The 25,167-nt window shown below is 37.1% G+C and overlaps 1 protein-coding gene across 1 annotated transcript; it reads left to right on the top strand.

Annotated features, from left to right (window-relative positions):
• Window positions 1-1,197: 1,197 nt before the first annotated feature.
• Window positions 1,198-23,112, top strand: LOC122122029 (zinc finger protein 2-like). The gene is made up of 6 exons (XM_042696198.1): window positions 1,198-1,386; window positions 5,738-5,864; window positions 8,042-9,016; window positions 9,185-9,352; window positions 9,521-10,136; window positions 23,022-23,112. Exons 1-6 carry the CDS (start codon window positions 1,198-1,200, stop codon window positions 23,110-23,112), a joined length of 2,166 nt encoding a protein of 721 aa, XP_042552132.1.
• The last annotated feature ends 2,055 nt before the right edge of the window (window positions 23,113-25,167 follow it).

Below are 25,167 nucleotides of genomic sequence, written 5' to 3'. Positions count from 1 at the left end.
TATGTTGGAAACAATCACAAGAAAGAAAAAAAACCTTTGAATCCTTATCTTGGGTTCATTTCACATAACATCAACTTGTCTGACAGTTTCTGTTTGTCTCAGACATATACTTGTTATTGCAGATATGAACTTCTTTTTATTTTTGTCTATATTCCTTTTAGAAATATTTTTTCAATCTTTTCCCCTCCTATTAAAATCAAATTTTGAAAGTCTGTAGAAATAAGCAGTGGTAGAGGAGGTGGGCAGCCATCACCAGGAGGAGCTGTCCTGAGGAAATACACTCTGCCTCACGTTTTGCGGTGCTGCTCACCACCCTTAAAGCTCGCAACCTGGACTTTGGAGGCAGGTTCCTGTAGCCACCCACTGGACTTGAGCAGGGCAAGGACTGGCAACCAAGCTTGTTCTCTTGCTGGGAGCTGGCTAAGGCCAATGGCCATTGGAGAGGCTATAGTCCCTGGGGACAGCTTGTGGGAAGTTTGCCAGGGAGCCAGTAGCAGTAGATGATAAGGCATTCATCAAGGAGCTAGACCCAGTGGGTCAAGCAGCTGAACTAGTGGAAACAGCTCAGTGAGAGCTAAGTGTTGATGCTGTGTGCAAAAGCTAAGGACATTTTAACAAAAGTATCAAATGTGAAAGAAGTTTGTTGTCATTATCTGTGGAGATGTACATGACCACTTCCATGACCAGATACAAACTATATATCATGGGTAATTATGTAGATTGAGGTTATTACTCTGTGGAGACTTTTCTTATAGCATTAAAGATTCCATATCCTGAATGTATTACAATATTGAGAGGAAATCATGAAAGACTACAAATACTCATTTATGGCTTGTATGACAAATGTCTACAGAAGTATAGATATGCCAATATTTGGGAATATTTTACAGATTTATTTGGTTATCTTCCACTTAGCTTTCGTAGGTGGACAAATATTTTGCTCTGCCTTCATGGTGGCCTCCCTCCATCCATAAATACATGGCTCATATAAGAGCTCTGGATCACTAACAGGAAGTTCCACCCAAAGGCTGACGTGTGAACTGTTATGGTTGGATCCAGATGATCGTGGTTGATGGGCTATTTCAGCATATGGTTTTGGCTATACATTTGGACAAGACATTTCTGAAATATTTAACCATGCCAACAGTCTCATACTCATCTCACACTAGAGGGTTACATTGGTGCCATGGTTAGAGTATGGTTACCATTCTTAGCGCACCCAATTACTCTTACTATTGTGGGAACCAGGCTGCTATCATTGAATTAGATGACACTTTAAAATACCGTGTTCTTTGGTTTACCCAGCACCTTGTTGAGGACAGCCTCATGTTAACAGGTGCACTCCAGACTACTTTTTGTAAAGTCCTTCTGAGAAACCCTTTCTTTGTATGTGGACATATACGTAGCTTGTGTGTGTGTGTGTGTGTGTGTGTGTGTGTGTATTTAAAACCAACCAAAAGACAACAGTGATCTTTGTGTTTTTTTAACAAATTGTGATCTATATTGGTATTGAACCACATCATGGATCAAAGTATGTCATATTCATGATGAGCATTTAGCATAATTTGAGACTGAAATTTAGTATGCTACATTGTAGATGGATCAGTCTGTTTGCCTGCTATATTTGTAGTAAATACTTTTCTCTGGACTGTTCATACAGAAAAAGTAACTACTTCATCTTCTTTTGCACTTATTTATACATTTTAGTTTTAGTGTTTTAACTGGCATGGATTAATAGAGGTGGAGTTTTATTCTTAAGGAAAAATGGCAAGCTGATTGCCACTTAATCCATTTACCCTTATGTTATTAAAAAGTATAATTAAGGAAGAGATTCTTTTGGGGCGTATATTGTTATAACATGAAAAAGAATTCCCTCCATTGAAAGTCAATTACTGTTTTTATGTTGATCTGCATATTTCTATATATTTGTCATGACCATGCTTGCATCCTATTTGATGTACTGAACAAATAGGCATGCCATTTGAACACAAAAATAAAATCAGATTTGTGTGTGGGGGTAATTATAGGATTTTGTTTTATATTTTCTAATTAATTGTGATTATTAATCTATTTAGATATATATGCAGATTTTTTTCATACAGTGAGATACTTTTTCTCTTTGTTGATAGTGCCTTTTGATGTGCAAGGTTTTATTGTATGCACTTAAGCTTGTTTGGTTTTGTGTGAGGCACTTTTGGTGTCATATTCAAGAAGTAATTGTCAAATCTGATGTCATGAAGCTTTCTTCCTTCCTCTTTTCTTCCTCCTTTCTCTTTATCTCTTCTCCCTTCCTCTCTACTCTGTTCGTCTCATCTTTTATTCTATCTTTTCCCTGCCCTCATCCCTCTCTCCCCCTCCCCCCACTATTCATCTTTTTTTCTCTTTATGTTGAGATGAGGACTTGCTATGTGGCCATACTTGGTCTCTAACTCAGAAGCTCATGTGATAACACCTACTTCCACCATGCCTTTCTTATGCCAGTATTGGAGCTTTGAACTCACAGCCCTCACAGTCAGATTTCTCACTCATTACTGACACTGTTACTTGAGCCATGCCCCCAGCCTGTTTATTAGCTGGTTAATTTGAGTTGTCTTCACTGGCTTCCAGACTTCAGCCTCCTTAGTAGCTAGGGTAGGATAACAGTCTTGAACCAGAAGCAACTGTACCTATGTTTTGTTTCAGTTTTTCTTACCTGAACATTTAACATTAACAGTTAATTGGATACTACAATAATATGAGACTGTTACTGGTTTATTTTTTTTGGGGGGGGTCTGGTCATGGGGCCTGGGCCTGGGCGCTGTCGCTCTGCTCGTCAGCTCAAGGCTAGTGCTCTACAACTTGAGCCACAGTGCCACTTCTGGCTGTTTGCTTATGTGGTGCTGAGGAATCGAACCCAGGACCTCATGCATGCAAGGCAAGCGCTCTTCCACTGTGAGCCACCTTCACAGCCCATACTACTGGTTTATATAGAAATTAATATTCACTTAATATTTGTAGTAAGTAGTATATGTCTGAGACAAGCAGAAATGGTCAGATAAGTTGATGTTAGGTGAAATGAACCCCAAGGTGAGGACTCAAATGTTTTTTCTTTCTTGCGATTGTTTCTAACGTATTTATAAGATGATTTCTTTGTTGCTTTGTATGTGCCTCCCCTGCTTTCACTGTATTTGATGTCGGTATAATTTGTGGAGGGGAAGGGAAAAAACAAATCATTTAACTAAAGATACAGGTGGAACCATTGCAACAATGAGATGTATAAGACGTTATATCCAAAAATGAACTTTACAACTTTGGTGGGGGGGGGGGATGGGAAGGGATGGGAAGGGGAAACAAAGGAGGAGGCAACAATGCTTGATAAGAAATGTACTCATTATCTTGTTCATGTAATTGTAACCCCTCTGTACAGTATTTTCACAATAAAAAAAAATTAAAAAAAAGTATATTCATTACCTTGCCCATGTAATTGTAACCCCTCTGTATGGTATTTTCACAATTAAAAAAAAGAAATTAATATTCAACCTATACTCACATATTTCATGTTTCAAAGCAGGTGTTGTATTTTATTCCTAATAACTATAACTGTTCTAACTGTGGTAGGTTTTTTTACTAAGCATGTAGTCTAGGCCAGCAGAACTCCATAGGTAAGAGAGTGGCAACCTTTAATATATACTATAAATCCCAATACTGGAATACATTTTGTTCTAGATCCATTCTAATTTTCCTGTGATGTTTATTTCTCCCTTAGATCATTAGAACTATACTGTTTAATTTTAATGTATTTTAAATTACAGCTTTATTTCTCATGCTGATTTCTACAAGGTTTGTCTTAATACTTTATTTTTACTTGTGTCTGTCTTGGTAAATGTAACACAACTTTTATAAACAGCAGTTAGGTTAAGAGGTTAAGATAATATCACCTGTGTATGTGTTTCAAAATGACTTTTTGTCATTTTGTTCTATCAGTTATTAAGCAAAGAATTATTTCTCCAATAGCAATGATGGAATAAAAAATAAAATTTGATGGCTTTTTAAAAATGTCTGGAGACTTTGTTTTTCAGCATACAACTTTTATTATCTAGATATATGATCTGTCTGTTATCAGTGGTCTGTGTCTGTGGTCATACTGTTTGGGCTGATGTTTATTTCTTTTCATATTATCTTTATTTCATATTATCTTTATTTATACAAATAAACAGATCCATATCCCTAGTCCATATACTTTATTTTTTTGGTTTGTGGGACTTGAACTCTGGGCCTGGGTGCTGTCCCTCAGCTCTTCAGCTCAAGGCTAGCACTCTACCATGTGAACCACAAGACCATGTCCAACTTTTTCTGTTTCTGTGGTGCTGAGGAATCGAACCCAGGGCCTCATGTATGTGAGGCAAGCACTCTACTACTGAGCCACCTTCCCAGCCCCCATATACTTTATTTTAATGCATTTATGTCTATAAAAATTGAATCTTTATGCATTGTAAATCACGAATATGGTGCTGTAATTTTTCCTTCGAAAATTCATTTTAGAGCAATTATATAAAACATATTCTTTATGCTACCTACACATTTGCCATTTAACTGATGTGTATTTAACTTAGCACCTTTTTTTATTTTCTTGAACCAGGATAACTTCTTGTAGCAGTCTTTAAGTGTAGATATACTATTGATGAATTATCTCTCTCTGAAAATATCTTCAATCTACATTTTTAGAAGAGTTCCTCTGACAAGTAGATTGTGAATTGAAGGTTATTTTCTTTCAACACTTTACAGATATATTTCCTTTTTGTGTGTTAGTCAGCATTCATTTCTGGTGTTGTGAAGCATGGCTGGATTGGAAGGATTGTTGGCCATTGTTCATTTGTAATATGGTTCAATGTGGGAGTAAAAACATCTCTCCATTTAGCCTTTGCACAACAAATTATATTTCATTCCAACTTGTAAAGTTTTTCTTCTGTATTTTAGATCCCATCCCTTTTTATTCTTGTTTTTCTCTGTCCTGCTTATGGCAGTTAGGCTTCACTTTTTGTTTTTGTTTTTTGTTTTTGTCATCTTGAATGTTTCTTAAAACTCTATCCGTTTGTTTTCCATCCCATGAAAACCTATTAAAATTCAAATCTGATCAAGAAACATTCCCCTCTCACCTATGTTCCATATTGTATGGGGTAGGTGGTGTTCACAAAAGTACGTGCTAGGAGTTCCTTTTTATGTAGGAAGGAAGTATCAGGGCACCTATGATTATACATTAATCTTTAGAAATTCAATAACAACAATTTTTATTGTAGGAACTAAGTTATATCTTGTAAGTGCTAAATTAGTCATTAATTCAATTCTTGAGTATTGTTGCTCCCTTTAACACTTATCAAGACAGTGCTTTGGTTTATCTCATAATGCGGTATTTTTCCTTGTGATAAACTGAATAGAAGATCTAAGTAGGCTTTTCAATGAGGCAGAATATGAAAATGCAGGAAAAAAATAGTTTTTTCACTGCATTGTTACCCTGATGTGTAGTACACTTTAGCATAATAAGGTACCTACTTACTTATACTTAGTGTCATCATGCCAGATGCTTGACTTCTTAGAGGCAAATATTTCTATTTTGATTTTTCTTTCTCCAACTCTATAGATAACAGAGAAATCACCAAACATTTTATGTAAGACTAAAGTATACATGGAGAAGAATGAAATTACAGACTTGGTATTTAATGACTTGGGCTAATTAGTTGATGGATATTTGCCATTACAGAATCTGGTGTCATTTGATGATGTGGCTATGGACTTCAGCTGGGAAGAGTGGCAGGACCTGGACATTGCTCAAAGGACCCTGTATAAGGATGTAATGCTGGAGACCTATAGCAACCTAGTATCCTTGGGTGAGCAAAAGTTACATTAACACACAAGGTCAAGTGCTTTGTTCTTAGTAGATATATGAATCAGTTACAGTGCTATGTACATCTAAGATTCCAGTCCATGGGAAGTATCACTTATTTCTAAGAAAAACTTCAACTTGATTATGTAACTCTGAGGCAGTTTTACTGTAATTCTTCAAGAAGCCATGTCAGCAGTTTGACAAAAATAGTAACAATGTTACATTAACAAGGGACTGTCTACTCAAACTTAAGGCAATTGTTATAGGTGGATATATAATCTAGAATAAAATGTATGTTACTACTGGAACTGTGATTTGAAAATCACTAGTTTAAAGGTGGTAGTTAATATCCAAAGCTGGTATTAATAAGGAAAGTCAACCATGGAGCGGGTAAGAAATGAGAAACTAGGTTTAGGAGCAACCCCATATACCAGGATGTCTGAAATCAATAAAAAAAAGGATGACCCAGCATGAACAATAGTTTTCTCTGTATCCTTTTTTTTTTCGGCGAGTGGGGCGGGTTGTGGAGCTTGAACTCTGGGCCTCGGCACAGTTCTTGAAATCTTCAGCTCAGGCAAGCACTCTACCACTTAAGCCACAGTGCCACTTCTGGTTTTCTGGTGGTTAATTGGAGATAAGAGTCTCACGGACTTTCCCGCCTGAGTTGGCATTAAACCACGATCTTCAGATCTCAGCCTCCTGAGTAGCTACAATTACAGGTGTGAGCCATCAGTACCCTACTGATTCTCACTTTATCTTATTAACAGGGCACTGTGTTCCTAAACCTAAATTGATTGTCAAGCTGGAGCAAGGTGCAGAACCATGGATGGGAGAAACCCTGAACAAGAATTTCCCAGGTAGATTAAGTTCATGTATCTTGCACAATGGTGTTGGAGCCAGAGCCCAGTTGGTATGTCTATGTTTAGCTATACTGAGCAATAATGTTCCTAATTCTCCTGAGTCACATGTGTGTCCAAGAAGTAGGTGATCCTTTGTCTCAAAGACATATGAATCAGGAATTCATGTGGAGATGTATTGAATTTTGTGTGGGAATAGAGCTAAAGGTAGCAATATTCCTTTCTCTTTGTGGAAATCATTTTTTAAAAAAAAAACAAAACTGTAGAACTATGAGGAAGTGGTACTGTAGCTCAAGTGGTAGAGCGCTCACCTTGAGCTGAAGAGCTGAGGGACAGCGCCCAGGCCCAGAGTTCAAGCCCCACGACAGACAAAAAAAAAAAACAAAACTGTAGAACTATGAGTATGCATGTACCAGGAAGTAAGAAGGACACTAGGGCTGTTCTCCTCAGATAAGGAAAAAAGCTTATCAGTTGTGATGGGCAGAGACTGGGAATCAGAACCAAAGCTTTTACTCTAGAGAATATAGTTACATGGGTGGTGAGCTGGAGTATCTTTTCTATGGTCTTTTGGACCAGGAGTTTCAGGAAAGGAATTTGGATGAGACTTTCTCTAAGATGGAGAAAAAGGGATTTAAAAAATCCCCATAGAAAGCTATAATAATTCTTAGTAAGAAGTTAGAAGTGAAGAAATTGGTATAAATCCTTACTCTTACGAACCATTCCGGCCGGGCACCGGTGGCTCATGCCTGTAATCCTAGCTACTCAGAAGGCTGAGATATGAGGATTGCAGTTCAAAGCCAGCCTGGGTAGGAAAGTCCATGAGACTCTTATCTCCAATAAATCACTAGAAAACCGGAAGTAGTGCTGTGGTTCAAGTCGTAGAGCACAGGCCTTGAGCTGAAGAGCACAAGGACAGTGCCCAAACCCAGAGTTCAAGCCTCATGACCAAAAAAGAAAACAAAACAAAAAAACAACCCATTCCTGCTTAGATGAAAGGCAAAGGGATCTATAAAACATTCTTATGGCCAATTAATCTGGAAAATATTCCTGTTCTTAAACTACTGGTTGAGAAGCAAAGCAGCACAAAATATAAATTATTTCAAGAAAATAAAAGAAACTAACCCCCTATAACTTAACAAAACTATAAAAAAGTTACTTTGAATTGTAAAATATCAGTAGTGTATAAGGAAGGAAAAAAGCATATATTTGTCATAAATCAATTTCTCGTATTGATACTTTAAAATGGCTAGTAATTAGAATGGGAGGAAATGTCTTATCTTTATATTAAGAAATGTATCTATTTCAGTCATTTTTCTTCTTTTAGATGTCCAAGAAATGGAAGATGTGACTAAGACATACCAGGAAAGTCCAGATAAATGTCCATGTGAAGTATCGGCTACCAAGAGCAATGCAGTAGAGGAAAGAGGGAAATTAATAAGAACCTTTCATTTGAGCTCAAAACATATGCCAAAACAGATTAGGTATAATGAGAACTTAAGGATGAGGAGTGAGGAGTTCATTGGCTGTCAGAACATGCTTCTCTGTAGTGAGTCTGATGAGATGCATGCTTCCTATAGGCCTAATGTCTCTCATGTAGTTGAACAATACCTCGGCTGTTTGGAGCATTATGAGAGTCCAAATGACAAGCAGTATTTTGAATATGGTAGAGAAGGAAAGGTATTAAACTCCGAGAGCAAATTCTTTAGGCACAATTGCCTAAAGAGAGAGATCTTCTATAGCAATAATGAATATAGAGATAAGTCTGCCTTCATCGGGCAAAAAATGCTTCAGGGAGGTTGGCAAATATCTGAATGTACTAAATGTGAGAAAACAGTCTACTTCAGATCAACAGTCACTACACATCAGGAAATGCACACATGTGAGAATCCTTGTACATGTAGTGAATGTGAGAAATCTTTCAGTAAGGAAATACACCTTACAAAATCTCAGAGCAGATATGTAGAGGAGAAGTCTGATGAGTATAACAAATGTGCAAAATCTGTCTGTCAGAAGTTAGACCTGTCTTTCCGACCTCAAATTCACAAAGGAGAGAACCCCTGTGAATATGATGAATGTAGGAAATCTTTCACTGAGAAATCGGTGCTCAGCAAGCATCAGAGTACTCACATAGGCAAGCAACTTTATGAATGTAACAAATGTGGAAAGTTTTGTACCCGGAAAGCAAGCCTTACTGTTCATCAGAGTACTCACGTAGGCAAGCAGCTTTATGAATGTAATAAATGTGAAAAGTCCTTCACTAATTCATCAACTTTCAGGAGGCATAAGAAAATTCACACAGGTGAGAAAACTTATGAATGTAACAAATGTGCAAAGTCTTTCACCCAGAAGGCTCACCTTAGTATTCATCAGAGAACACACACAGGAGAGAAACCTTATGAATGTAACAAATGTGGGAGGTCATTCAAGCAGAAGTCACCCCTCAATAGGCATAAGAGAATTCATACAGGTGAGAAGCCTTATGAATGTAACAAATGTGGAAAGTCCTTCACTCGTAATTCATCACTCATCACACATGAGAGAATTCACACAGGAGAGAAACCTTATGAATGTCACCGATGTGCAAAGTCTTTCACCCGGAAGGCAAGCCTTACTATTCATCAGAGAACACATACAGGTGAGAAACCTTATGAGTGTAATCAATGTAAAAAATCCTTCACCCAGAAGTCATCACTCATCATGCATAAGAGAATGCACACAGGTGAGAAACCTTATGAATGTAACAAATGTGGAAAGTCCTTCATCCAGAAGTCAGATCTCAGTACACATAAGAGAATTCATACAGGAGAGAAACCTTATGAATGTAACAAATGTGGAAAGTCTTTCACTCGGAAGGCAGACCTTACTGTTCATCAGAGAACGCACACAGGTGAGAAACCTTATGAATGTAACACTTGTGGAAAGTCCTTCACTCAGCAATCAGCTCTTCTCAGACATAAGAGAATTCACACAGGTGAGAAACCTTACGAATGTGACAAATGTGGGAAATCTTTCAAGCAGAAGTCATACCTCAGCAGCCATACGAGAATTCACATGGGTGAGAAACCTTATGAATGTAACAAATGTGGAAAGTCTTTCACCTGGAAGACACAGCTCAGTTTGCATCAGAGAATCCACATAGGTGAGAAATGTTATGTAAGCAATGTGAAATGTCTTTCAAGCAGAAGTCACACCTCAGTGTGCATCAGAGAACACACACGGGAGAGAAGCATTGGGAATGTAACAAATGTGGAATCTTTGACCCAGAAGGCATATATCAGTTTGCATCATAGCGTATACAAAAGCGAGAAACCTTATAAGTGTAACAAATGTGGAAAGTGTTTCACCCAGAAGGCATGGCTCAGTATTCATCATATAATACACGTAGGAGAAAAGCCTTATTTATGTAACAGATGTGGAAAGTCTTTCAAACAGAAGTCAACCCTTAATATGCATCAGAGAACACACACAGGAGAGAGACGTTATAAATATAAAAAATGTGGAAAGCCTTCCAACCAGAAGTCAAATCTCACTATGTATCAGAGAACTAGAAAACTAAACATCAAAGAAAACTAATGAATGTAACAGAGTACAATGTTTGTAATAAGAAGTCCGTCTTCAGTGTACATCATTGAACATACAGAGAGAAACTTTATGAATATAAACTGGTATTAGAGATCTGAACACATGACAGAATCCCTGTAATTTTAAGGAATAGAGGATGTTTTTCAACAAGAAGTCAACCTTCAAGCATTAGAGCATTCACATAGGAACGAAACCCAAATTATAAGAAGATAAGTTATTTAGAGAAATCTTACATGGTAAAGGTAAGGTAGGTGTCCATTTTCTACTCTTGGACACTCACTGACCCATCATTTCTTATCCTGTCATGGTGTTGAATGGGGATAATGTACCTGAATATTATCCAAAGGATTTGGACAAAATGATGGTCATTACTTCCAGGCTTGACAAATGGAGAGTGAAGTTATTGATTTGTATCTTTTATAAGAAAGAATGTTTTGCCAAGGTAATGTTATAACCTCCTCAGAAGCTCTGGCACTTTTGGACTAGAGTCAGAATCTCCAAGGTGGTTTAGGGAGTAATAGGTGGGAAAATATCAGTGGTTTGAGCCAAGGCAATGAGATCATCAGTTTCTCCACTGCTCCCCTAAAGTCTCCCTTGTTTCCGATTTTATGTATGATCCATGTCATTTAACACAACTTACTATTTCCAGTTCACTTTTTTTTTTTTTTTGGTTGCTCGTGGAGCTTGAAATCTGGGCCTGGGCACTGTCTCTGAGCTCTTCAGCTCAAAGTGAGTGAATGCTCTACCACTTGAGCCACAGTGCCATTTTCTGTTTTCTGGTTCTTAATTGGAGATAAGACTCTCACTGACTTTCCTGCCCAGGCTAGCTTTGAACCATGATCCTCAGGTATCAGCTGCCTGAGTATCTAGGATTACAGATATGAGCCACCAGCGCCTAGCTCCAGTTCACTTTTTGAATGTGGGAGATCTAAGGAAAGATACTAGTCCTTGTTCATTACAAATGTGCACAGGAATAAAATTTGTCCTGTCATCTTTTGTCCCGCATTTTGTGGAACAGAGATCATGAAGGTAATACATTTAGTGATATGGGGTACAAGTCCTGCAGCTTGAAATCTGGGCTTAAACACTGTCTCTAAGTTTTACTCAAAGCAGTGCTCTACCACTTGAGTCACAACTCCACTTCTGGTTTCTTTGGTGGTTAAATAAAGACCAGGGTCTCAAGCATTTTCCAGCCTTAAGAGGCTTCAGTCCACATTCCTAATTCAGTATTTTGATTAGCAGGATTATAGAGATGAGGCACTTTTGCCTAACTCAAAATTTAATTTTTCTGGGGTTTGAACTCAGGATGTGGGCACTGTTCCTGAATTTTATCCACTCAAGGATAGTGCTCTATCACTTGAGCTACAGTTCCAATTCTGGTATTTTGGGTAGTTAATGGAGACAATAGTCTTATGTACTTGCTTGCCATAGTTGGCTTTGAATTGTGATCCTCAGATTTCAGCTGGCTTGGAATTGTGATCCTCAGATTTCAGCCTCCTTAGTACCTAGGTTTACAGGCGTGAGCCACATGCACCTGGCTGAAAATTTATATTTTGTATAGCAAAATCTATAATGAACAGAAAACAATCAAAATTGGTACTACAGATAAATAGAAGGGTTAATATTTGTTCATATGTACAATTGACAATATAACAGTGGTTCTCTGCTGATGGATTGATTCCCAGGCTATATTTGACATTTTGGGTATTGTTTCAGTGATAATCACTGGGACAGGTATCCGTCTCTGAAAACATGTGGACTGTTTTGCTGATGAGCATATTCTAAAGTATATAAGTTCTGTGTTAAGGTTTTTTTTTAACTTAATGTTCTAGCATAACTGATAGTACTTTTTTTTTAAGTTTCAATACAATGACTTGGATTTTCTTCAGTACAAGCTGCCCTTACTTAAATTTAGTTTGTTAAATGTGTGAGAAATTGCTTCTTAGTGTTACTTAATCCTGCATCATGCACTGGGCTTAAACATATTTATTCACCTATGGTTTAAGCATCTACCAACCTTTTCTGCATCTCCCTACAGGTAATTATACCAAAACACAATTAAGACATGATTTTGTTAAAAACAATACTGGCAGTAATATAAAAAATTAGGAACATGGAAAGAATAAGGACCAAAAGCTAATTTAAAGACTTACAGAAATCCAAGGGATAACAGATACAAATACATAGAGGTAGGACTATAATAGCCACTTGGTTGGTAAAGTAGAGGTTTAAAAAAAAAAAAAAGATCCTCCTGGCTTTCTGATTGCATAGCTAGGTACATGTCTGGGTTCTTCATTTCAACCTTCAGAGTTTCTAGATTTTAGGGCTGGGAAGGTGGCTCAGTGGTAGAGTGCTTGCCTTGAATGCGTGAGGCCCTGGATTCGATTCCTCAGCACCACATAAGCAAAAAAAAAAAAGCTGGAAGTGGCACTGTGGCTCAAGTGGTAGAGTGCTAGCCTTGAGCTGAAGAGCTGAGGGACAGCACCCAGGCCCAGAGTTCAAGCCCCACGACCGGACTCCCCCCCTCAAAAAAAAGTTTCTAGATTTTTTTTTGTCGGTTGTGGGGCTTGAACTCTGGGTCTGAGGGCTGTCCCTGCACTCTTCAGCTCAAGGCTAGCACTCTACCACTTGAGCTACAGAGCCACTTCAACCTTAAGCGTTTCTTAAGGAAATAAGAGTAGTTGCTAAAAATTTCTATTTTAAAGGATGTTATCTACTTCTTAAGAAGTTTCTTGTATTGTTGAGTAGATTTACAAAGGGGTTACAATTCTATAAGTCAGGTTATGAAAATGATGCTTCTTGACAATATCACCCTATTTTCCATTCTCCCCCATTTTCTCACTTCCTGGTCCTATCCACAAATTAGTTTATTTTTACACAGTACACACTGAATAAAAAGACTTCATTTATTCATGCTTCCTGCCTCCATTCCTTTGCTCTCCTTCCCCCTCAGAAAAAAATGTTTCCATTACTTTGTATTCATTTTGATAAATACTACGTTAGTTGTTCCAAGTAGTTATGCCTTTGGATTCCTCCCTTAATTACACTCTCCTTTAGTCAGTTTGTGAGTAAACGCATTGAGCCCTATGTGTTACCATACCTAGCTGTATTTTAGCTGTAGCTTTAACATATGAGACAAAACCTGTGGCGTTTTAATCTTTAATCCTGAGTTCACTTAACATAATTTCTTTATTCTATGTCTACCCATTTTCCTACAAATGACATGATACTTTTTCTAATGGATGAGTAAATCTGCATTGTGTGAACATGCCATAGTTTCTTGATGCACTCATCTATTTTAGGGCATTAAGGCTGTTTTCATAACTTGGCTATTGTGAATAGAGTAGCATTGAGCATGGATGTGCAAGTGTCTTTATTATATCCTGACTTGTAATGAACTAGAAAGATGCCAAAGTGTGGTATAGATGGACCAAAAGGAAGTTTAATTTTTAATGTTTAATTGAGAAATTTCCAAATGGCCTTCTGGAATGGTTGTACTAGTTTACATTCCCACCAATAATGTAATAGGGCTCCTTTCCCCCACATCCCTGCAAGCATCAGTTATTGTACAAATTTTTCATGTTAACCAATATTAAGGTAAAATGGAATCTCAGTGTTGTTTTGGTATATATTTTCTTAATGGCCACAAATGGTGAACATTTCCTCATGTGTTTATTGGTTATTTTTCCTTATTTGTAAGAGCCTCTATGTAGCTCCTTTGCCTACTTACTGATTGTATCATTTGTTTGGGAGAAGTTAATGTTTGTATAGCACATATTGGATATTAGGCCATTATAGAGATGCCTGATAAAGGTCTTAAAAGTAGCTATGTTCTTTGCTGGACAGAAAGTTTTAAGTTCGATATAATCCCATTTGTCAAGCCTCTCTGACTTGCTGTGCCCTGGGATTTTCTTAAAATGGTCCTGTCTATGTCAATAATTACTAAATAAATAATTTTGTGTCATCTCATTTGTCAAGCCTCTCTGATTTGCTGTGTGCCTGGGACTTTCTTAAATTGGTCCTGCCTATGCCAGTAAATAAGTAATTTTGTTGACTATGGCCTGAGACTGGACCTAGGAAGCCTGATGTGAGACATAGATAAAACAACAATGTTCTGCATATATATATATATATATATATAAATGCATGCATGCATGCATACATACATATATAACCATAGTAATACAATTTACTTTAAAAGTAAAATTATATTTAAAATTAATAATAAAAATTATACATTTTTGATAGTACACAGATATTTCTAACAAATCAAAAGTTGTATTATTGTTTTACGAGGTCATTTCTCGTATCTGGTTATTAAAGATTTTCATTAGTATTACTATTTAATTTTGTTTGAATACTTTTGGGTATAAATTCTGAAATTTCTCTATTAAACTGCTGCAGAACTTTCAATTCTAAGGTAAAGTGCCAAATTTCTCCCCAAATGTGCTCATGAACAAATATAGATATATATACATATATCTATCTATATGAGACTTTTATACTTCATCTTATATCCTGACAAAAAAGGAAATTTATTTTTATAAGTATTTTGTTTTTCTTATTACATATTAGTTATAAAGAGTGGATTTCATTGTGAAATATTTTAATATGTTTTATTTTGATTATTAAGGTACTGTATACAGGAGTTAGTTTCATAAGTCAGGTAATGAGTTCTATTTCCTCTTGGACAATGTTACTCCACTTACTCCCACTTTAATTAATACATGTGTGTAAGGTACGTACATCTGAACGATTTTATTATAGTTTAATTAATTTGTTCTGGTTAAAAGGAAAAAGTTTTAAGGCATCCAAACTCCTCTCCTTGGAGATCATCTTAGTAATATTTTGCAATGAGTTTGCCTTTGCAGCTTCTGTGATCCTGAGAAGGAAAATTCTCTGAAAATTATAGGGCAGAGTAAAATTTGCTATCATTGAGCAAGTACAATGCATAAAATCAGAAAAGAGTTATCCTAATTTTTCAGAAAACCTATACCATCACTGAAAATAATGCAAAAGGTGCCAGTAAGTTTTTGCAGTTGACAGATAATTTTCTTTCCCTCAAGTATCAAGTATTGGCCAAATAATTACATATCACAGTGGAAGAGCTGGAAGAAAAGAATTGGTGACTCAATCCAAACTTTTAGAAAATTTTGAAATAAAATATTATTTCATTAGTAAAAGTGAGACCTTAGAAAGGGATGTCTTTAGAAAATATTAATATTTAATAGAATGAAGAAAATATAAATAATTCAGGAATGTTTTTATGAGTAGTCCACCTAAAGCAGACTAGTACTCAAGTGTCCAAGCACATGAAGCAGCGAAAACATAATTTTTTTTTATTGTGAAAATACCGTACAGAGGGGTTACAATTACATGGGCAAGATAATGAGTACAAGCATTGTTGCCCCCTCCTTTGTTTCCCCTTCCCATCCCTTCCCATCTCCTCCTCCAACCCCCCCACCCCCGGCCAAAGTTGTAAAGTTCGTTTTTTGACATAACAACTTGTACATAAATCTAAATAGAGGGTTTTAGGATATTTCAAAACTATAGTGAATCTGATTTTCAGTATGTCCTGAACTGTTTTAAAGTAAACTATATTTATGATCAAGCAGTTAGCTGGTACAACAAAACTATACTTTTCTCCATTTCCTGGATAGAAAACTATTTTAAAACAAATCAATTTATTATAGGTAATTTCAATTTAAGAGAAATATGAAAAATTATATAATAGTGTATTATATTGACTATAAGTAATGCACTACAAGATTTACTCATTTTAAGTATATATTCCAGTGATTATCATTACTTTTTAATGAAAGAACATATTACTTTTCTTTATACCCAATTAATCAGTATACCAGATTGCATTGCTCAAATAGCAAATGAAGCACAGGATAACCCTCTCTGTCTGTCTGTCTCTCTCTTTCTCTCTGATTCATCTGAAAACCTGGATATTGTGTTTTTTGGAGGATTCAGTTTCTAATGAAACTGAACTGTCCATGAAGATATCAATGATGCTTAGTAGTATGGAACATTTTGATAAATTGTTCTATCATGAGTCCTTGCTCAAAGTGTTGATTTTTTTACCTTCAATCTGGTTTTCAGCACTTGATGATGTGTTTCTTCATTATTATGCACAGAACTGGTGAAGGGATGGGTTTAGGGTGTCCATATGGAATGTCCGCGAAAGGGTGGCAACATACTATAATCCTGTCATCAGATGTGTACTTTGCAATGATAGTCATCTGGAAGAGAATAATAGGTAGATATATGGGAAACACATGATAAAGCTCCAGTTTGGATTGAATGTAAATGCTTCAATATCACTCACCTTATTGTTGTTACCATGGTGAATCAGGATGATTATCAGGCAAGATGAGAAAAGTTGTGGTCTTTTGTACTAGGCTTATTTGGTTAAGTATGTTTTCAAAGTCAATCTTCCTTCCAAACATAAATATGTATAGTTTTTGCAAAACAATGTCAATGGTGATTGAAATTATATTTTCACCAACTGGCTATTTAAGAGAATATATATATATATATATATATATAAAATATCTATTTCTTAATATTTTCATATTGACTAATCTGTATTATACACAATGCACATTAGCAAATGCATAAATGTCCAGACCCTTAGTAAAAGCAAGTCTTGGTTCAGTTTTTTTCCTAATAGGAATCTATTTATATAAAATTTTTAGGACTGTATTCTTGAATTACAGGAATGACTAAGTGTTCAATGCCCAAAGTCTTATGAATAGTTTTAAAAGCCCACTAAAGATAATTTAGTGTTATATATTATAGCACAAGAAGAATCTGTATTTTAAAACAGAATCACTTTAATATTTACTTCTAAGCTACCATATGGAATTACATATACACACAAAACAAGCATCTCAGTGAACAAAGGCAACACAATGGATTCAAGAGAGGAAGCTCAAAATGGTCTGAGCCTAATTCTGTTTCTTATTTTTTTACTACACTATGCAAAACTAAGTAAAATTAAATGACTATTAATGAACTTAGAGATTTTCTTCCATGTAAAAATTATCTTATAACTTGTATACATTTTTTTGGGGAAGGGGGGTGTCCTGTCGTGGGCTGAACTCTGGGCCTGGGCGCTGCCCCTCAGCTCTTCACCTCAAGGCTAGCACTCTACCACTTGAGCAACAGCACCACTTCTGTCTTTTTTTTTTCTGCTCATGTGGTGCTGAGGAATTGACCCCAGGGCCTCATGCATGCAAGGCAAGCACTCTACCACTGAGCCACCTTCCTGACCCACTTGTATACATTTTTACATCTATCAAGGTCCTTTTGTAAATTCTATAACTCTCATGAGTTATAGAACAGTATGATTCCCCTTGAATTTCTATGCCTCATTATATTATGGTAACACATTCTCCAGTAATGACAGGTATAGAAGTAAGTAGTACAAGGCAAAATAAATCACAATTACCGTCTATTTTTTTTTTCTAGGAAAACAAATCTTTGGCAAATCAAGGTGAATTGACAAGAGTCTATCATTTGATAGAATGAAATGCTAGAAAACATAACTTCCACTGTTCAAGTGTCTTTAATTATTGCACAAAAATCCTAAAAACCGCCTGTAGTTCACCATTCTAAAACTAGAATAGTTGTTTCTGTCTTTAATATTCCACCAATTTGTTAGGTGAAAATGATGATTCATTTCTGGAATGGTAGAATGGATATTTTTATGTTCTCCACTCTTTTTTTTTCTACCAGTCTCTGGAGAATTCATAGCAATCAAATTACTTTTCTTGTTAATCAAAGGATCCATTTAAATACTGCTGTGTATTGAACTAGAGCATAAAATTCAACTACTGAATGATGATGTTCAAGCATCCAGGACTTCATAAGGATATTATACTTCTATAGTCCAGAAATAAATTGGTTTCATAGCCCTGTTTAATTCCTGCACATAGTTTTATTACTTATTGTAATATAACACAAATACCAAACAACAAAAGGAAGAACTGGGACTGGGGTAAGATAAATAAACTAGAACAAATTCACTTTTCTTATAATTTGAAAAAATGTGAATGGAAAAGTTGTAGTTTTGTATTAATATTGGAAAAAATCCAAAAATCAAGTCCAAGTAGATCCTTCTTAAAGGAAAAAGGTATAGACATATTAAAATTGTTTGGTTGTACTGGTGAGATACAATTTTTGATAAGCACATATGTACTTTGTATTATTGTTTCAATTGAAGAAAGCTACCTATTTGATTTTAGAGATCCAATTATTTTTACAACATAGATATACAGCAAGAATGAATTCTAGCTTTTAAAACATCACAGAATGTATCATTCATAAAATACTAATGTCTCCACACTACCAAATCATGCCACTCTATGATTGAGGGAAAAAATAAGGATGATCCTATTGAGGTTAACTTTTTAGTTTTTATTTATTTTTTTCTGAATTACCAACTCCATGCCAAGTACGTACTGTACCATGGAGCCACTCACCGATTCTATATCTCCAGCTAAGTGATAGAGACGTTATAGTTTCTTACCCATACATGTGAAAATATATTCTCTCAACAGGAATGTTCATGTAAATAGGCTCTTCATCCCAGTTTGTAAACATTGCATAAGAATGGACTGATAGCACACACTTGTTTTTCTGGGTATACTAGTTGAATATTTAAGAATGTTTTGAGGAAACATCCATCTATCATTATAAGTATAAAGAGAAGTAGTTCCAGGCTAAAAGTTGAATCATTATCCGAAAATTGAATTTAGCTTCAATTACAGTAACAGTTTTTTATTTTCTGTCCAGGTGCTTGAGCTCAGGGCCTAGGTGTCATACTGGGCTTTTTTGCTCAAGGCTAGTGCTCTACCACTTAGCTACAGCACTGCTTCTGTTTCTCTGGTGGTTAATTGGAGATAAGAGTCACAGGAGTTTCCTCTCCAGGCTAGCTTTGAACCATGTTCCTCAAAGCTCACCCTCCTGAGTAGCTACAATTACAGGTGTGAACCACTATCACCCAACAACAATAACTTTTTAAACACATAATTTTACATCAACAATATGGGCATTTTTTTTTCTTAGTATTCTATGGTTTTTCTCCACAAATGTCTGTCTGAGGCACATTTCACTTGAGTAACATTTTTATAACAAAGAACTCAAGATGTTTTACTACATACTGAGGATGTTTGTACTTTCTGAGAGTTAAAAAAGATGAATATACTCCATTGTTGATTTTGAAGACTTTTATATGAATCTAACAAACTAAGCATTCAGCCAATCTGATCTGGAAATGAAAAAGAAAAGAGACTACGTTTAATGTACTTGTGTGTCCTACTGACTTTGACTCATATTAACCTACAGTCAAATTTCTCCATATCTACCACTTACTTTTGTGTCATGAGAGACATACTAAGCTGTAAAATAGGAAGGAATATGAACAAAGCAGTTGTATTTCCAAAGGAATCCATGAAAGTAAATAAATTAATCAGTAATGCTTAGACTCACTGCCACATTACTCTCTGTGATTTTGTTTTCTTATTTTAGATAACATCTGATTAACTCATGCAAATGTAATCTTTGGCACCCAAGAGGCTGAGATATGATTCCTGCCCAAGCAGGAAATTTGTGATACTCATCTCCAATTAATCCCCAAAAAGCCAGAAAAATGGAACTGTGGCTCAAGTAGTATAGCAGTAGCTTTGAGCACAAGAGCTCAGGAACAGCAGGCAATGCCTGAGAGTAAGTCTAGGGATTGGCACAAAAACTAAGTTGTATTTTTCATGATAATTTTGGTTATATACTAGTGCTGAGAGAATGATGATGCCAATGAGTTTTGAAAATCATGTGAAACAGTTACCAACTTCAGGATTTGTCTTGTTTTGTTTGTTCTTTCTACAAAGCTGTAATTGTTGGGAAAACATAAAGGTGTTACATATAAGAATAAATATAGAATGATTCCTCTAAAAGTAAACATCTCTTAATTATTATTGTTATCCAGTTATCCATTTAGAATTTGCTTAATTACATTGTTTTAATAAAGCTATGCTAGAGTTGTTCTTATTCTTCTAATAGTAAATTGTAAATGTTTGATTGCTTAAATTCGCTAATTGGCTGGTTACTGCTTATCAATTAAGGTTATGAAGAATGTTAAAATTCCCGCTACCACGACTCTTGTCTGTCAAATTGCATGTATAATAAAAGGTTTTTAAATCTACATTAGTTACTGATTAATAGTGTACATATTTTTATGTATTGCTCAGTAGAGCCATTTATGTTAAATTTATCAAAAAATTATTTTTATGTGACCAGGTTAAGAGACACAATTTTTTAAATTATTATAAAATAAGTTAATTTTCTGTAAACATGATCACCTAAATTAGGAATTTTTTATGTGACCAGGGTAAGAGACACATTTTTTTAATTATTATAAAATAAGTTAATTTTCTGTAAACATGCTCACCTAAAACCACACACACACACACACACACACACACACACACACACACACAAAACTAACTCACTTGTTTTCCACAGCAAACATATTCTAGAGAAAGATCCCAGAGCCGATACACTTCGTAAATCCATGATCTACTTTAACAATGAGAGAGTCAGTCCTTTTTGCTAGACTCCTGGGGAAACCAGTATGTTTAATAAATCCCTCTGAGGGCTCATAAATATATGTTTCACATCTCCTTTTAAAAACATAAAAATGATTGCCATGAATTTTACTGGAGGCAAAAAGAAGGATAACATATATATATATATATATATATATATATATATATATATATATATATATATATACATATATATATACACATCTGTATGTGTGTATATATTCAGAATTTAATTGTATCTACATATCTTTAAATCAGTCACATGTGAGCTAGAACTGGTAGCTTTAGAAGGTAGTGTTAAGAACACATTGCTTTTTCATACTTTAATAACGTATGTAGCAGTTCATATAAAATGTGTAACTTAACTGAAATCATATTATCCTGATCATGACAGAAGCAATAACAGATAATTTGAGTTGATTAGAATATGTAGAAATGTACCTAATTACAGTAAGAAGAAAAACCATTCTGAGAGCTCTATAACTTTCTCTCCTATAAAGAACGCTTTTTTGTCAGTTTTGTATTTTTTATTTACATTTTATATTTTGTACATAGTGGTAGGGGTCAGCCATTTTTAATGATCTCAGATGATGACCAAACCAACCTTCAGAGCATTCTGACCTACTTCTGACTACTTCTGGTGTGATAATGTTCATTATAATCTCAGAGGAGAAAAAAATACTTGTAAATAACCACAACAACCATCTTATTCTGAACATTCCACTAACATTTTTGTGTATATGGTTACCTGGACTATAAAGTAGTTGATTTGAATGAGATGGCTAAAATGGCCAAACATAAAAAGGTTTCTTTTTTCCAATTTTATTTTTTATTTTTTGCTTGTTTGATGTATGTGTGATTCAGTGTTATCCAACAATAAACTGGAATTTCATTTTGCTGAGTTTCTCTAAAAAATAAAGCGATGAAATGTTACTGTATCTTTCAGGTTGGCCTTGAGGTCAGCTTTCAAGTGCTGCATTTGCAGGTTCCAGCACCTGTCTATGTGAATGCTTATTTTTGAAAAAGGTCTGAAAAGCTAGATGTATAAAGAAGTTTATAAAATCTATTAAAAAAATTCATCAATAAGAAGCAAAAAAAGAAAGCCACTTCAGAAATGATACCCAAGAGATCATAAGCAATGAGAAACACTTCACCTCAAATACTTGTATGGTAAAGTCTATTAAACTGTACACTTCTTCCATGTCTTTACTTAAATGTCACTAGCTTGTGAAATCTATCTAAATATATTTTTCCTCTACATTTATAGATAGGAAATGATTCATAGGTGAAGTATTGCCACCAATTACTTTGATCTCCTTGCATTTATGTTGTGTTGATGAGTTAAAACTATGCCTATGTCAGGAATATGGGTAAGCAGGAAGAATGGCACTATCTAAAAAAAAAAAAATGCTAAAAGATTAGTGCTTTGGCTCAGTGGTAGAGCCCTGCCTAATAAATGTGAGTCCTTGAGTAGAAATCCCATTACCACTCAAAAAATATCTGTTATATAAAATGCAAACTATGTATCAAGTAGAATATCATTAACTCTAGCTACAGGTAATTGTCTTCATTCCTATTTCAGAGTGTGCCTTCCAATCTTCCAGTATTTTATATATCATTTGGCTCTGGTTGAGTACCTAAGATAGGTAGCTTATCCTTCTTTGTGATTTGCATTCTGTTGTTGACTGTGGTTGTGGTAGCTGTGGTGGTGCTGTGGGTTGAAATAAGGACTTCCCGCTTGTAACACAGGAACTCTACCACTTAGGATGTTAGTTTAACTTTCTGGAACTCCTCAAAGTTGTCAACATCTACTTTTGGGGAAACAGTTTGGCCAAATTCTTACCACCAATTCTTTGGGTTGGAGTTCTAGTTCTACTACATATCTGTTGAGAGATATTGGGATTATCTCAGTGTAGTTTCTATACATACTTTTCTCACCTGTACATGGCAGTATTGGTAATACATACAACATTACTTATTGTGAGAAGCAACAAGATACTGAAGGCTTATTCCTATTCCAACAAAATAGTTACTAAAACACTAGCTATGTCAGAAATGTGTGGATATGTGTGCCACATGCAGAACACATTTACCAATTTTCTGCTCTAGATTCCACATTCCCAAAGAAGAAATGTTGATTGAAACATCAAGGCAGGTGCAGCAAAATGCAAACATCATGAAGGAATTGGAAATTATATAATGAGTAAGACTAAAATAAAATCAAAATTATAGTACATTGTTTGTATTTATACCTGCATGTCAGGATGCTTTGCTGCCATTTCTGCATTCATGGAGACAGTTTTGCAGGAAGCACATTGAAAAAAACATCCATGTTCAAGGATAATCCTTAGTCGGGCTCAGCAAGAAGGCAGCCTTCTCACCCAGTTTGTCCCTTAATTGCTTTGCCTTTTTGTTATAAAGTGGTTCGGTAGGGACAGTGCAGTGAGCAGGTTTTGTTTCTCTGTTGTTACTCTAGCACCACCCTGAAGGACATTTGCAAAACTTATGAAGATTCAAGGTTCTTCTCATGCTGACCACTGCCCCAGAGATACTTCACTGAGGCCTTAACTTCCAGATAGTGCAGCCTCTCTCTCCCTCTCTCTCTCTCGCTCTCGCTCTCGCTCTCTCGTTCTCTCTCTGTCTCTGTCTCTCTGTCTCTCTCACACACACCACACACACACACACACACACACACACACACACACACACACAGCTGGTGATCAACTTCAAAACACAGATTCACAGACCTCACCACCAATAAAACATCTTCAGAATTAAATTCAGAATTGAAGAATGTCCAGATGTGGTTTGGGGTAGTGTGTGTGTGTGTGTGTGTGTGTGTGTGTGTGTGTGTGTGTGTGTGTGTGTGTGTGTACTGGTACTGGCACTTTAATTCCTCACACTCTTGCTCAGCTTTTGTGCTCACCATTGGTGTTGGTGTTCTATCACCTGAGCCACACCTCCACCCCAGCTTTTTGCTGGTAAATTGGAGATAGTACCTCTCAGGCTTTCCTTCCCAGAGTAGTTTTGAACTGTGATCCTATAGGCTTCAGACGCATAAATAGAATCACAGGTGTAAGCCTATCTTACCACCAAACTGCTGAAAAGGGCCTCCCAAGCTTCCAATGGGGTGTGGGTATCTATTCTAGGTGGCTGATGGAGGTGGGGGGCATAGCCGGCTGGGACCCAAGGGCAAGTGCTTGGGAGGCTTCGCCGCCCCTCCTCCCTTCCTTGGAACCTCCAGAACCTGCAGCCCACCTTGTGGCCCCTGGCCCCTGCCCCATGCACATAGGCCCAGGCTCCTGGCAGTCCCAGACTTGGTCTTCGGAGGCTGGTCTCCTTCTCAGACGCGGATCCCAGTCTCCCAAAGGACAGCTTGGGTGGTTTGTCCGACCCAGGCCCTTTCCCTTCAGGACTCAGCAATCCGACCTGGGCGATTCTGGGCAAGGACCTAAGAAGAGTTCGGCACCAACCACATCCCTGGACCCTTCCCAGGCGACCCAGCCCCTTTCCACAAGTACCACACGAGTCCCGTGGCACCTTTCCCTCATCCCCTCCACTCCTGGAGACCTCCTTGCAGCGCCTCTCCTCTGAGTGGGCTGCAGGAACCCTCACTCAACGCAGGGCCAGGCCCCTAGGAACCCCTGGTTTCGGTGCAGCTCAGCTCCTGCAGGTGCAGGCCACTGCTAGCTCCACGGCCCAGAGCCAGCGCTCATGGGAGCGGTCTGGTGGTGGGTAGGGAGCCACGCTGCGAAGCCCCCACCCACAGCCGCCACCCTGCCCGGCTCCGGGCCAGGGGCGCAGGGAGCTTTGGCTGATGGTCCTGCCTTGGCCCGCGCCGCTACTCGCTTGCTCCAAGGCCCACCCGGCCTCCTCTTTCTGCTACCGGCCTCCTGCTCCCTGCCCGTCTTTCTTTCTTCACCTCTTCTTCCTCCTGGGTCACTGAAATGATACACACACACACAGACACACACACACACACACACACACACACACACACACACACACACACACACACACACACACACACACACACACACACACACCGCCTTCCTATGTGCTGCGGGCCCTGGCAGCTGCCCATCCTGCCACTGGGAAGGGCCACCGCCCCCTTCGCACTGCTCCCGGTTCTTGCTGTGGGATTCCTGCCCAGGGGAGTCACTGGCAGGGTTGCCACTGTCAGGGAGACACTTCCCTTCAGACAGGTTTCTCTGCGCCCCCTGGGAGGTGGCTTTGCTGTGTCCACCACACCTGG

Source organism: Dipodomys spectabilis, unplaced genomic scaffold (genome assembly GCF_019054845.1).
Source record: "Dipodomys spectabilis isolate Male_0828 unplaced genomic scaffold, ASM1905484v1 ptg000201l, whole genome shotgun sequence".
NCBI classification, from domain to species: domain Eukaryota; kingdom Metazoa; phylum Chordata; class Mammalia; order Rodentia; family Heteromyidae; genus Dipodomys; species Dipodomys spectabilis.
Note: the sequence above shows the minus strand (reverse complement) of the source record. Positions and strands in the feature narration are given on the sequence as shown.

Bases quoted from the DNA above. Each gene is read 5' to 3' on its own strand.
- LOC122122029 (XM_042696198.1), top strand. From the start codon at position 1,198: ATGGTTACCATTCTTAGCGCACCCAATTACTCTTACTATTGTGGGAAC. The intron at 5,865-8,041 runs GTGAGCAAAAGT...TTCTTCTTTTAG, and splicing joins TAGCAACCTAGTATCCTTGG to ATGTCCAAGAAATGGAAGAT. The intron at 9,353-9,520 runs GTGAGAAACCTT...GAATTCATACAG, and splicing joins TCATCAGAGAACACATACAG to GAGAGAAACCTTATGAATGT.